The sequence below is a fragment of the Salvelinus fontinalis genome, chromosome 21 (assembly GCF_029448725.1).
Source record: "Salvelinus fontinalis isolate EN_2023a chromosome 21, ASM2944872v1, whole genome shotgun sequence".
Taxonomy (NCBI): Eukaryota; Metazoa; Chordata; class Actinopteri; order Salmoniformes; family Salmonidae; genus Salvelinus; species Salvelinus fontinalis.
Genome location: NC_074685.1, coordinates 31,970,192 through 31,982,872, shown reverse-complemented (window position 1 = coordinate 31,982,872; position 12,681 = coordinate 31,970,192). Strand labels below are relative to the sequence as shown.

Genomic DNA, 12,681 nt, shown 5'->3' with positions numbered 1-12,681 from the left:
TGAGTAGTTGATGTCTGTTTTTATTATCAATATGCATCCCTTCATTAAGATTTATTCTAATGGCCCATATAATGCCAAAAACATAGAAACCACAAATGGGGCAAAAAAAGTCATACAGCTTCTTAAGTGTAATATATTTCCTCAAGAGAAAACATATATCTTTGTCTCTTTGTTCCTAAATGGTACAGGTATATAAAAGGATTTGTTTTCAGATCTCCATACAGTGCTTTAGAAAAGCTCAGAATAAGCCAATTTACAACACATTAAGAATAAGGGGCACATTTTTTCAAATGTCTCAATGCACACAGCAGTTAAATATTTAAGTTATTACTTCCTGTTCCAATTGCTAAAGAACAATTCCAACTAGTTAAGTCAGTTTGGCTTTTTGGTCCATAACAGAACTTGTACAACTATGTTCCCAAATAATTGACCTTATTCAACGTCTATCTGAAACATCAGTATAAATGTTAAAACCTGCTATGAAATGTAACATTTTATCTATTTAGAATTTGCAGTGAGTTGAAAAGGTGAGCTTAGAATGAATGCAAAAGGAAGATCTACGAAGGAATAGAGGAATCTGCTAAATCAAAATGTCCCCATTTCTTTTTAATTTAGAGATGTGATCAAACATGCACATTGTACTGCAACTATAGAATTCTCCACTTGCAGAGGACTTGTGTTTTCAACACAATGCATTTACACAGAGGAATGTGGATTGCTCAGTGCAATTGAACTGCACCCCAATCCTCTTTTCACCAGTCCATTTCTCTAACCACTTCATCACATAACTAACCAAGGCCAATATAAACAGTAGGACTAAACATTTCCATTGAGTCAATCATAAGTGCATGTTGCTGTTGAATGATTCAGCACAAACAGTGCAGCAATAGAAGTAGCATCGTCAAAGTGAATGCTCAAGGCAGGTTGGAAATGAGCACAATGATAACCACCATTTCTTTAAAACAGTTACTAAACAACACAACAGCTAATTCCCAAACCACCCAAGCTCCACCTCAGCACTCTAAAACCAAGCAGGTGCTTTTGACAGGCTCTTCTCTCTACAACAGGCATAGGTAGATTGTGGCCTTAACATTGGTTGCTTATCATTTTCACAACCTATTTATCAATTCATTTCGCTATAATTAGGGCCAGAATTATTTACTTTTCATTTATATTAGAAGTAAAAAAGTAATGTCTCATATGTCAGAGCATTCCGAAAAATAAGGCAATGTCATTTCAGCTGCCGAAACAAATTTTTAACAAAAGCTGAAAAAGTACAACATTAAACCCCATTACTCATCTTGCATAGCAAAAAACACCAGTACAATCCCATATCGAAATGTTTTAAACCACCATCATTTCACAAACACGTAGATACATTTCTGGATAACGGATGTGGCTGTCATTGGAAGTGTTTAAATTAAATGAGTGTTCTTATTGCACATGTTCAGGCAGGCCCTGCTCTCCACTAAGACATTTGCTCCAGTTTCGTTATTCTCCAGTTTTACCGGAATGAGGACAAGCAGACAGCATCTCCCAAGGAATGACAACTGACTGGAATGGCAAATGACTTGAATACTGAAGCAGCAATTCTCCTTGGCCATCAAGTAGTGACTGTTTTCCTGGACCATGTTCTGGGGAATTTCACGGCAGAAAAGGAAGCCGTTAAGCATATACTAAGATGACTACATAAACACTACCGCACAGTAGCATACGTGTGTATTCTTTCACCTTGACGAGCACCAGATCTAATGTCCTAACCCTGTGCTTTTACTTCAGGGTTTAAATATCTAGGTAATAAACAATAATGCATGCAGCCTTGGTTTCAAACATCAGTTCAATAACTGACCATATAACTCCTCTGTGCTGAAACACACAGACCGATGTTCAATGGCAATCATTTGGTAGATTTCACTCCTACGTGTAGCTGTTCAGTTCTTGGCATGAATGCTTAAAAACACAAACAAAAACGACATCTAGCAAGGAGGAACATTTCCTCTTTAGCACATGTCAACAAAACACACCACCACCAAACTACATCAGTGACTGATCATCTAGCCTACCTGTCTCTGCAGTCACTGAATAGACCAATACCAACAGCCTTTTCAGCACTATTCTCCTTCACTGTTCTTTGTTCAGGTACAATGAATAGACATATGGATATTCGCAATGTCATGGTCCTCTCTCCAGATGCGGAGAGGTTTTAGTGTTATGCAGAGGAACACGTCCTCTTCAGTGTTTTAGTCAAAGTCACTGGATCCACTTTGGGAGAAGCTGAGCTACAAACAACATGCTAAGTTATTTCATATAAGTGGTTGGGCTGCAGTCATATACTTAGAAAAAACTGAGGAAGCCCTCAGAAATGATGGACCGTTTTACATTTTTGTATTATGCCATTTTGGATTTGATTGTGGTCCAAGATCAGTTGGTGATGAATTTCCAAATATGAAAAAAATCAAATAAATTGCTCACAGCTGGCTGTTATCATTTGGTCAGATAAAACATGTTTGCTCATCCTGTGTTATCCATCAGATCTTAAAGTCAATAGGAAGAACATATTTCTTCCCTCTATTTTCTCTTCTCTCCATTTGTGTCCAAATCCTAGGAGGACATACAGTGCACTCTGGTATGGAGAATTAAGTGAGGATGTGGGGGTGGTTCAGTGGTTAGCGTTGACTCAAGTCAGGGGTGGGGTTTGACTGAAAGTTAAGGGATAAAAAGTTCAGGGAGTGGGTGGTGTTTGACAGGAAGAGCAGTAGTGGTGACTATGTTTGACTGAGGGGGGGGTGTGACTGGTAGATCAGTAGTGGTGACTCAGGGTTCGACTGGGAGGGGGGGGTGACAAAGTAGATCAGTAGTGGTGACAGGGGGGGGGGGGTGACTAGTAGATCAGTAGTGGTGACTATGTTTGACTGAGGGGAGGGTGTGACTGGTAGATCAGTAGTGGTAACTCAGGGTTTGACTGGCTGCGAGAGGGAAGGGAAGACAGAGGATGACTCAAGGCTCAGCAGGAGGGTCGGTCGGTCGGTCCGTTCTTTGGCGACATGGAGAGGATGCTCTCTGCCTCTTCGTACATCTGAGGAAGAGACAGAGGTCAATAGAAGCCAGTCAACATGTATTGTTATGAATGTGTGCATTTACCGGGATAAATGGCACGTCCTGGAAGAGCTCCTGGATGAAGCGGCGTGCCGACAGACGGAACATGCAGTGGGCCAGCAGGTAGGACACCTCAGAGTAGAGACAAATGTCATCGAATGCATAGGGGAACTTCTCCTTGATCCTGTCAACACAACAGACACAGGGATATCAACCTCGGTTTGAGTGTGTGTAGTGAAAGGAATGTGTGTGTGTCTTACGTTAGCAGGTTAGTCTCGTGGCCTTTGGTCCCCACAGAGGAGCTGAGGTTGACCACCAGACGCAGGACCTCCTTCCTGAGGAGAACCCTGCCAGCCGGAGCATCCTCTGGGATGGACTTCACTCCTGAGGGGGGAGAGAGACCACAGAAAGCCAGGAGGGTTAGTCCATTCCTCTTCAACAAACAAAATAACCCTTCGCTTGTGAGAAAAGCATTGTATGAGAGAAAATATATATTTTAAAACACTTACCCAAAACCAGTTCAGTGCTGCGGGTGCTTCCTGGGGAGCCCTGGGACATAGCATCACTGCACCCAGACACCCCTGACAGTTTGGTTTGGGCCATGACCTCCAGGTGATTCTGCACAGGTGGACTGCACCACTCTGAGAAAGGGTGGTCCTCCGTCAAGTCTGAGGGAGAAAGGAGAATTCAATTAAGTTGTTTATTGGTCACAGACTGCTAATATAGTAAAAAGTAAAAAGAATACAAGGAAGCAAAAACACAAATTGATAAACAGCACAATGTTCTATATACACACTGAACAAAAATATAAACGCAACATACAACAATTTCAATGATTTTTCTGAGTTACAGTTCATATGAGGAAATAAGTCAAATTCATTTTTTTCAATAAGCTCTAATCTATGGATTTCACAAGACTGGGAATACAGATATGCATCTGTTGGTCACAGATACACCCCCCCCCCCCAAAAAAAACAAATGGGCCTCAGGAACTCATCAGTCTTTCTGTACATTCAAATTGCCATCGATAAAATGCTAATTGTGTTCACTGTGCATGCCAAACGCATCTGCGGCATTGTGTTGTGTGACAAATCTGCACATTTTAGAGTGGCCTTTTATTGTCCCCAGCACAAAAGGCACCTGTGTAATGATCATGCTGTTTAATCAGCTTCTTGATATGCCACACCTGTCAGGCGGATCAATTATCTTGGCAAAGGAGAAATGTTTACTAACAGGGATGTAAACAAATTTGTGCACAAGATTTGAGAGAAATAAGCTTTTTGTGCATATGGAACATTTCTGGGATCTTTTTATTTCAGCTCATGAAACATGGGACCAACACTTTACATGTTGTGCTGATATTTTTGTACAGTACAAATATAATGTATCTGCAGCTGACCTGGGTGGCTGTTGGATGCGCTGAAGCCAAGCACAGTCAACCCAGTGCAGTAGAGGCAGTTGTCATCGTTGTGTTCCTGTAGACCAGTCTCCTCTGAGCCCAGTAGCTGCTGCTGCTCTGCACGGCTCACCCCCATCAGCTCTGTGATGCTCAGCTGGGAGCGGAGCACAGCATGCCGGGAGTGAGGGCTGGGACCTGGGGGAAGGAGCACACACACACACGATCATACATTTACTCCTTTTTATTCAAGCCTGTTGGTCCTGAGCAGGCCTCTTATCTCAAGCAGAGCCATGATCTCCCCCCCCCCCTGTGCTAAGCTCAGTGCTATACAACTCCTTACTGAAGGAAAGAGATTGTGTTGACCCTGGGCTTTCTTACCATCTGAGTCACCAGAGAAGAATTTGGCAGATCTGTCCTCAGAGGGCGGGCTGGTCCTCTTCAGGAAATATGGTGTTTCTTTTATCTAAAAAACAAATGATGCTACAGTTAGGAACACTCACAGCTTTATCCTTAAATATATAAACAACCTCAATTTCTTTGGTAAAATATTTAGAGTAGAGTACAAGTTAAATTGATAGATGAGGGTGCAGAGTGGGATGAGATGGGGAGTGGAGTGGGCCAGGGGGCTCAGTGCGTCTGGGTTCAGAGAGAGGGGTCAAACGATGGTCACTACCTGGAACATGTTGTTGATGTCCACGGGCAGCGCCAGGCCAATGAAGTCATCAGAGCTGCCATAGGTGGCACTGGACACCATGGATCTCACTGAGGAGGACCGCTGCAGAGTGGTCTGGCTGATGGGGCTCAGCAGATCCTCCTTATCCAGAGAGGCAAAACTCAGAGCCTTCAGGAACCTAGAGATGGAGAGAGATAGTGAGTTAGGAGGCAGGGCAGGTAGTGTGATGGGGTGGGGAGAAAGAGAGATCAATACTGAGTAAAGGAGACAAGACTGTACTTATAGAACAAGGCAAACATGAGGTAGGTTTGACTTGACTTTCTACATACAATCAGCAGTTGGTTGCCTCAGTCAGGGACATGGGTCAGGAGAAAAGGAGGGCTAGACTTCCCACACCATAATATAGATTAACATTTAGGATGTAGGAACAGTGGAGTCATGTCTACTCAAATGACCACAGCAGGGCTCAGAAGGGCCTAGGGTTACAACATTTCTGTAACTTTCCCAAAATTCACAGGATTTCTGGAAAACCTGTGAATTTTGGGGAAGTTACTGGAATTTTGCTACCATAGAAGGGGCACAATAAAGTTGATGCCAAGGGTGGACGTGGGGGACGGGGTGTTGCAGCTTTGCGCCTCCTCTATGGTGTCAAATAAGGAACATCCAATAAAGGAGAGGGAGGGAGGGGTGAGCTAGCGCCTGCTAAGATGTCTGTCCACGCACCGTGGAAGGAGGGCTCTGACAGGCCTGCGACTGGACACAGCTGGCCCACCGTGACCCAAACAGCCAAACCTTTTTACTGAGCACCTATTGAAAAAGGGACCATCAGAAACAGCACACACACAGCATGTTACTCCCATTGGGGGAGGGCTGCTGAGGGCTGAAGAGACACAACTTTACCGAAGATCTGTCATCAGATACAGTTGTTTAACATGATTCAGATACTGTTGTTTAATAACATGATCCCGGTGATGGGATGATAAGTCTACTGAGGGAGTGGACGACAAAAAAATGTTGTAATAGTTACAAATGGAATTACTCATTAGTTTGGTTTCAACAACGTTCCTGGTACATTTCAGCAAATTCCAGAAGTAATTGGAACATTCATTCAAGCCAGAGCAGAGGTCAAACTGCTGAGGGCCCAAAAAGGTGACACTTTTTTTCACTGAAACATGCAAAACAAATCCCTGCTAGGGGGAAATGCAGGTTAACTAATTAAACAAAGAATATGATCTACATGATCAGTCTCTGTGTGTAAAATAAAGTGGTTAATGTGAACCTAACTCACAGCTAAAAAATGTAAAGAAAGCAATCCAATGTTATTTGTTGCCCAGACTTTACTGCAAATGACACTCAATTCTTGAGAAAAAAAACAATACACTAATATCGCAGTTAATCATTTATATTAGAACGCTTGAGACCAAACACATACAGCTGGAGTCAGAAGTTTACATACACTTAGTTGACTGTGCCTTTAAACAGCTTGGGAAATTCCAGAAAATTATATAACAGCCTTAGAAGCTTCTGATAGGCTAGTTGACATCATTTGAGTCAATTGGGGGTGTAACTGTGGATGTATTTCAAGGCCTACCTTCAAACTCAGTGCCTCTTTGCTTGACATCATGGGAAAATCAAAAGAAATCAGCCAAGACCTCAGATTTTTTTTTGTAGACCTCCACAAGTGTGGTTCATCCTTGGAAGCAATTTCCAAACATCTGAAGGTACCACGTTCATCTGTACAAACAATAGTATGAAGTACAAACACCATGGGACCACACAGCCGTCATACCGCTCAGGAAGGAGATGCGTTCTGTCTCCTAGAGATGAACATACTTTGGTGCGAAAAGTGCAAATCAATCCCAGAACAACAGCCAAGGACCTTGTGAAGATGCTGGAGGAAACAGGTACAAAAGTATCTATATCCACAGTAAAACGAGTCCTACATCGACATAACCTGAAAGGCCGCTCAGCAAGGAAGAAGCCACTGCTCCAAAACCGCCATAAAAAAGCCAGACTACGGTTTGCAACTGCACATGGGTACGAAGATCATACTTTTTGGAGAAATGTCCTCTGTTCTGATGAAACAAAAATGTAACTGTTTGACCATAATGACCATCGTTATGTTTGGAGGAAAAAGGGGGAGGCTTGCAAGCTGAAGAACACCATCCCAACCGTAAAGCACGGGGGTGGCAGCATCATGTTGTGGGGGTGCTTTGCTGCAGGAGGGACTGATGCACTTCACAAAATAGATGGCATCTTGAGAAAGGAAAATTATGTGGATACATTGAAGCAACATCAAGACATCAGTCAGGAAGTTAAAGCTTGGTCGCAAATGGGTCTTCCAAATGGACAATGACCCCAAGCATAATTCCAAAGTTGTGGCAAAATGGCTTAAGGACAACAAAGTCAAGGTATTGGAATGGCCATCACAAAGCCCTGACCTTAGTCCTACAGAAAATTTGTGGGCAGAACTGAAAAAGCGTGTGTGAGCAAGGAGGCCTACAAACCTGACTCAGTTACACCAGCTCTGTCAGGAGGAATGGTCCAAAAATCGCCCAACTTGTTGTGGGAAGCTTGTGGAAGGCTACCCAAAACGTTTGACCCAAGTTAAACAATTTAAAGGCAATGCTACCAAATACTAATTGAGTGTATGTAAACTTCTGACCCACTGGGAATGTGATGAAAGAAATAAAAGCTGAAATAAATCATTCTCTCGGCTATTATTCTGACATTTCACATTCTTAAAATAAGGTGGTGATCCTAACTGACCTAAGACAAGGAATTTTTACTAGGATTAAATGTCAGAAATTGTGAAAAACTGAGTTTAAATGTATTTGGCTAAGGTGAATGTAAACTTCCGACTTCAACAGTAAATTTTGCACTTATATCAGAAAAAAAACATCTTAAAGTAAAAATAGAATTAAACAGGAATTCTATTTTTGCTCTGTTATCGTGCCCACTATAGACATCAATCAAGGGCACAAGGCTACATGTGTGCAAAAATAACGTTCACTGAGTAAAAAAAAAGTATAATTTCTCCCTCACACACACACACGTGTAACTGCCAAATTCAACACAATAAAAACAATATATTTGAGCTACACAGCACATTATTACATTGTACACTTTCTGCCTGTGGGGACATCTGTTCTACAATGTGCCAGCAAAAGTGAAAAAGAGGGAAAGTGTGTGGTGTTCCTTTCACCTCTATAGTGGCATCCAGTTTAAGCCAGGCCCAGCTCCAGCTACACTTAATCCCTGAATCTACTTGTTAAATGAGGTGTTGCTTATTTTCACCTAATTCTCTCATTCGGAAAATTAACCACATACTGTAGAGGGGAAACATTTGTTAACAGATGGTGGTTAGTTCGTTAGCATTTCACACAGATTGCCAGGGTCCAGTAAGCAACTAACGTGTTATAACTTAAGGAACGGCAAGGAGTCGTATACCAGTTAATACTATAGCGAATTGGTTAGGTTACTAATGTTAGCTCATCTGATCTTGTAACGTTAGCTGGCTAATGTTAGCTGTCTGACTTAATTAGCAAGCTAATTTTCACACCATAAACTCAATTACTTGATCAGATAAATTGGCTAATGTTGCTCAACATTTATCTGGCTAGCTACTGAGAATTCGATCCAGCTAACAAGATACTTACTTAAAACAATGTTAATACTTGTTCCATCACACTTTCTCCCTCACCTCAAACTTTCGAAATGCCAGTAGTTTTTCGCCTACAGCTCATGAAGTATGCTTCAGCACCTTCTCACCCCCGTCTCCGTGGTCAGGCTCCTCACCTAACGTTACCTCTTCGTTATCGCTGCTGTAACTGGCAAGCTGCCTTTCCAGAGAGTGCGCCGATGCTGTAACTAGTAAATTGGTTGTCTCTTCTTTCTTCAGTCATGTGCTGCGCTGCATTCTGTTGTTATGTAAACGATTGGCTGAGCCTTGGATACAGCAGCCAGTATTGCTCCAAGCGCGCATCACTCGTTCTCTTACAGCCAGTAGTGATCCAAACCTCCCCCGTCCAAACTTTTCTCATCAGATCTACACGAATCACTTAGGTCACTTATTTTGGATTCAAAACGGCGAATTTCGCCAAAAGGTGACTAGTTTGCATCCCTGATTTATGTGTATGTGCGTGTCTGTTACCTCCTTGGGGTGAGTCTGGAGTCCAGGCTGCCAGTCTTCATGTTGATGGTATCGGTGAAGAGCATGTCTTTGGCTGGGGAAGCCAGAGCCTCGCTGTGGGACAGGGATGAGTGGATCCTCTGCTGCTGCAGCCTCTTCAGCGTAGCGTAGCCCAGCGCATCACGCTGACTAGCGTACGTGTCACGACAACTTGCGTACTTCAGCGTGGCGTAGCCCAGCGCGTCCCGGGAGTTGGAGTACATGAGGCTGCAGTCCGTCAGGCCGCTCAGAGTGGTCAACGAGGGCGACTTTAGGGACTGGGCGCGGCGGGGAAGGGTGTGGGAGGAGCCGGGGGGCACCAGGGAGGCAGAGCTGGATTTGGACAGGGAGGAGAGGTGGGCGGTGTGGGGCTGGGGGGTGAGGGAGGTCAGGGTCTGGATGGTTTGGGCGCTGATCACACTGTTGATGCTGACACCGTCCGTGTCGATGGTGGAGGGCAGGGTCTCCCTGGAGGGGCTGGAGCTCATAGAGCTGATGCCGCTGGTGGTCGTGTCCGTGTTGAAGCTCTGACTGCGTGATTTAAACTGAGTCCCCCCGCCCCCTCCGGACGGGCCATACTCGGCCAGGCGCTCCCGGCTAGCCTGTTCTCTCTGGTTCTCACCCACCCCTGCCCCTCCTACCCCCACTGACCGGCCTGGCAACCTCCCCTCCCCCTCCCCAATGCTGGGGGTGCTGCCCCGGTTCTCAGATACCTTGCTGCCCACAAAGGAGGTTTCTAGGTTGACAGAGGGGCTTTTGGGCAAGTGTCCGTCATTATAGATTGGGAAGACGTCTGAAGATCCAAAGGTGTAGCTGGGCTCGGTGACGGTGCGTTTGCGCCCCTGTTCCCCCTCCACCCTTCCTCCGCGGCCCCTGGGAATGCCCTTGGGGTCGCTGTTGCTGCGGAGCTTCTTCCCAGATAGCGACAGGGAGTGGAGGAGGCGGTTGCGGAAGCGGCTGGAGGCCAGGAGGGTGAAGGGGCTGCGGTCTTTGTACTTGGGTCTCATGTACATAGGAGGATCGTCCGACAGGTCACAATTCTCCAGCCTCTCATCGTCCATGATGTACATACCTGGAAGTGACCATTCACGGTTAATCAAATCAAATTGTATTTGTCACATGCACCGAATATAACAGGTGTACGCCTTACCGTGAAATGCTTACAAGCCGTTAACCAACAATGCAGTTAAGGAAAAAAAAGTGTTAAGAAAGTATTTATTAAAATAATAAGAATATATATTTTAAATAAAATGTACTTGGTAGTTTGGGGTAAACATTTGGAGATACTGTACCAGTTAAAATTAAATTATAACTAGTTGTACAATGATGACTAGAGACTTACTGGGTTGTGTGGAGTCACTCTCACTGTTGTGCATGGAGCTGGTGGAGTCAGAGGCGAGGCTGAGGCTGGAGGGGACAGAGGACAGCAGACTGGGGGGGTTGGGGTGGGGCTCCATGTCATCGGGGACAACGGGCCACAACGTCCGGCGGCTGTGTCTCACAGCGTCCCAGCCGTGCTGCTTCAGCATGTCACAGCCCTGACGCGTCTTCGAGATAAGCCCCAACACGTACAGACACGTCCTACACAGAGTCAGACATTACAGAAAGGTCCTGGACAGAGGTAGAGTAATCTTATGGGACAGCACAAGCATGTTGCTGCACTAGAAGCACCTTCAATATGACAGTTTCAAATATGAATACGTCTTACCCTCTGACGGAGAGAACCTCACAGTGCAGAGCCAGAACCACTATGTCAGGGATCACCCCTTCCTCTTGCAGGAGGTTCAACCCCCAGTTTGACGACCCTATGTTACCCTGGAAACAAGCAGTTTAAAAACATTCATTCTCATGTAATTAGGAAAACGATTTCATGGGTGAATCATGTCAATAATTGGCACATAATTGTGGAACTCCTCAGGTTAAAATAGATGTGGTAGTTAGTCATTCTTAATTATACTGACCAAGGCCCAAAGTGCTGCCTTAAGTTGTTTAATGCCCTCCCACTTGTCCAGCATTGGGGAGCGAACAGTGTAGCTTAGGTCAGGAACCACATTCTAAAGAGAAAGTAAGAAACTAAAATAATATAAAACGCATTATGCCTGTAGGCCTAATTGCTACTTGACGAGTGTAATAGTGGGTGGTTCAACTAGCTGCAGTTACCTGGACTTCCAATAGATGGCAGCCTGTCTTGTCATGGACAAGTTGGCCATACAGATGCACAGGAAGATAAACATTGGGCCTCTGTAACCTTTGGTTGCTTCGACGTACATAGTTGTCTCCGTCGACAGGTTTACGGTACGTGGTGAGAGCCTCGTTCAGCTGCTCCTCTATCATGTCCACATATTTCAGGTTATACTCCTACAAAACATACGAGGACATAAAAACTCGGCCAGTTTTTGATGCTCTCATGCGACAGCCAAAAGATGCAACTCATCATTTATTACATTGTTTGCTTGAGTATCAATGTACCTTCTGCCATTTCTCTAGCTGCTTGGTGACGTAGCCCCTCTCATTGAGGTAGGAGAAGCCCTTTGGAATGGACAAGAACCTGGAGATAAGAATGACAGAGGTTAGAGACAAAAAGGACCTAATACAGAGTACAAATAACAGAGGCGTTTTCTCCCAGCAGCTTACCGTAGCAGCAGCAGGACCCCCTTGTCCCCAAGATGTGTGAGAGCTGGCTTCATCTGGATCAGAGCATGGAGGTTTGCCTGGAGGGGAAAAAAACACATCTCAGCTAATACACTACTGGAGTCAAAAACTACTGGATTAAAATAAATGACAGACGGTAAGGTACAGCAGTGACCAGGGATGACATAGCAAGACACCGCAACAGAAACTCAGGCCCCTCATTCCTCACCTTGTCCTCGCAGGCCTCATCCAGTATGTCCAGCGCCTCCATGGAGATACTCTTGTTGCGGTCGTGGAGCTGGGTGACCAGGAGCTCGATGCCCCAATTACTGAAGAACTCCACGTTGGCACGCAGCAGCACCCGCAGATGTTTAGTGGCATACAACCTGCAGTTCTGTGGTACACCAACAGAGGGCAGAAGAGGACACGCTACAGACAAAGACAGTATGAAGATTGGCTAAAACTGCTTCTTCAATAGAAATCCCCCCCCATCACACTTGTAGCCCAAATCAAGGCTACGTTGGCTAGCTAAGCTCCCGAGTAGAAACACGTTGTCAGGTCCAACGGTCATCTCACTCCGAACTGTGCATGTGCAGGCCGCCAAATCAACGGCACTCCTTTGATGTTAAATTGTTTTTGACGGAAATTCTAACGCGTCAGTTTGTCACTTTCAACGAGGTTACTAGTGAACTACTAAAGACATTGGCTCGA

At 44.7% G+C, this 12,681-nt stretch overlaps 1 protein-coding gene across 3 annotated transcripts in view; it reads right to left on the bottom strand.

Annotated features, from left to right (window-relative positions):
• Positions 1 to 12,681, bottom strand: part of LOC129818661 (rapamycin-insensitive companion of mTOR-like) — a 26,151-nt gene continuing 13,470 nt past the window's right edge. For 2 of the 3 annotated variants that reach the window (XM_055874777.1, XM_055874779.1), the window contains 16 exons: positions 12,200 to 12,364; positions 11,974 to 12,050; positions 11,809 to 11,887; positions 11,500 to 11,697; positions 11,301 to 11,393; positions 11,048 to 11,154; positions 10,682 to 10,920; positions 9,322 to 10,411; positions 5,892 to 5,975; positions 5,169 to 5,346; positions 4,874 to 4,958; positions 4,496 to 4,690; positions 3,606 to 3,764; positions 3,357 to 3,480; positions 3,142 to 3,280; positions 1 to 3,076 (listed from right to left, as the gene is read on the bottom strand). In XM_055874777.1, coding sequence (XP_055730752.1) covers positions 3,005 to 3,076; positions 3,142 to 3,280; positions 3,357 to 3,480; positions 3,606 to 3,764; positions 4,496 to 4,690; positions 4,874 to 4,958; positions 5,169 to 5,346; positions 5,892 to 5,975; positions 9,322 to 10,411; positions 10,682 to 10,920; positions 11,048 to 11,154; positions 11,301 to 11,393; positions 11,500 to 11,697; positions 11,809 to 11,887; positions 11,974 to 12,050; positions 12,200 to 12,364 — 3,084 coding nt within the window. In that variant the 3' untranslated portion in view covers positions 1 to 3,004. The remainder of the gene's footprint in view (positions 3,077 to 3,141; positions 3,281 to 3,356; positions 3,481 to 3,605; positions 3,765 to 4,495; positions 4,691 to 4,873; positions 4,959 to 5,168; positions 5,347 to 5,891; positions 5,976 to 9,321; positions 10,412 to 10,681; positions 10,921 to 11,047; positions 11,155 to 11,300; positions 11,394 to 11,499; positions 11,698 to 11,808; positions 11,888 to 11,973; positions 12,051 to 12,199; positions 12,365 to 12,681) is intronic. The other variant, XM_055874778.1, reaches the window with a different exon arrangement.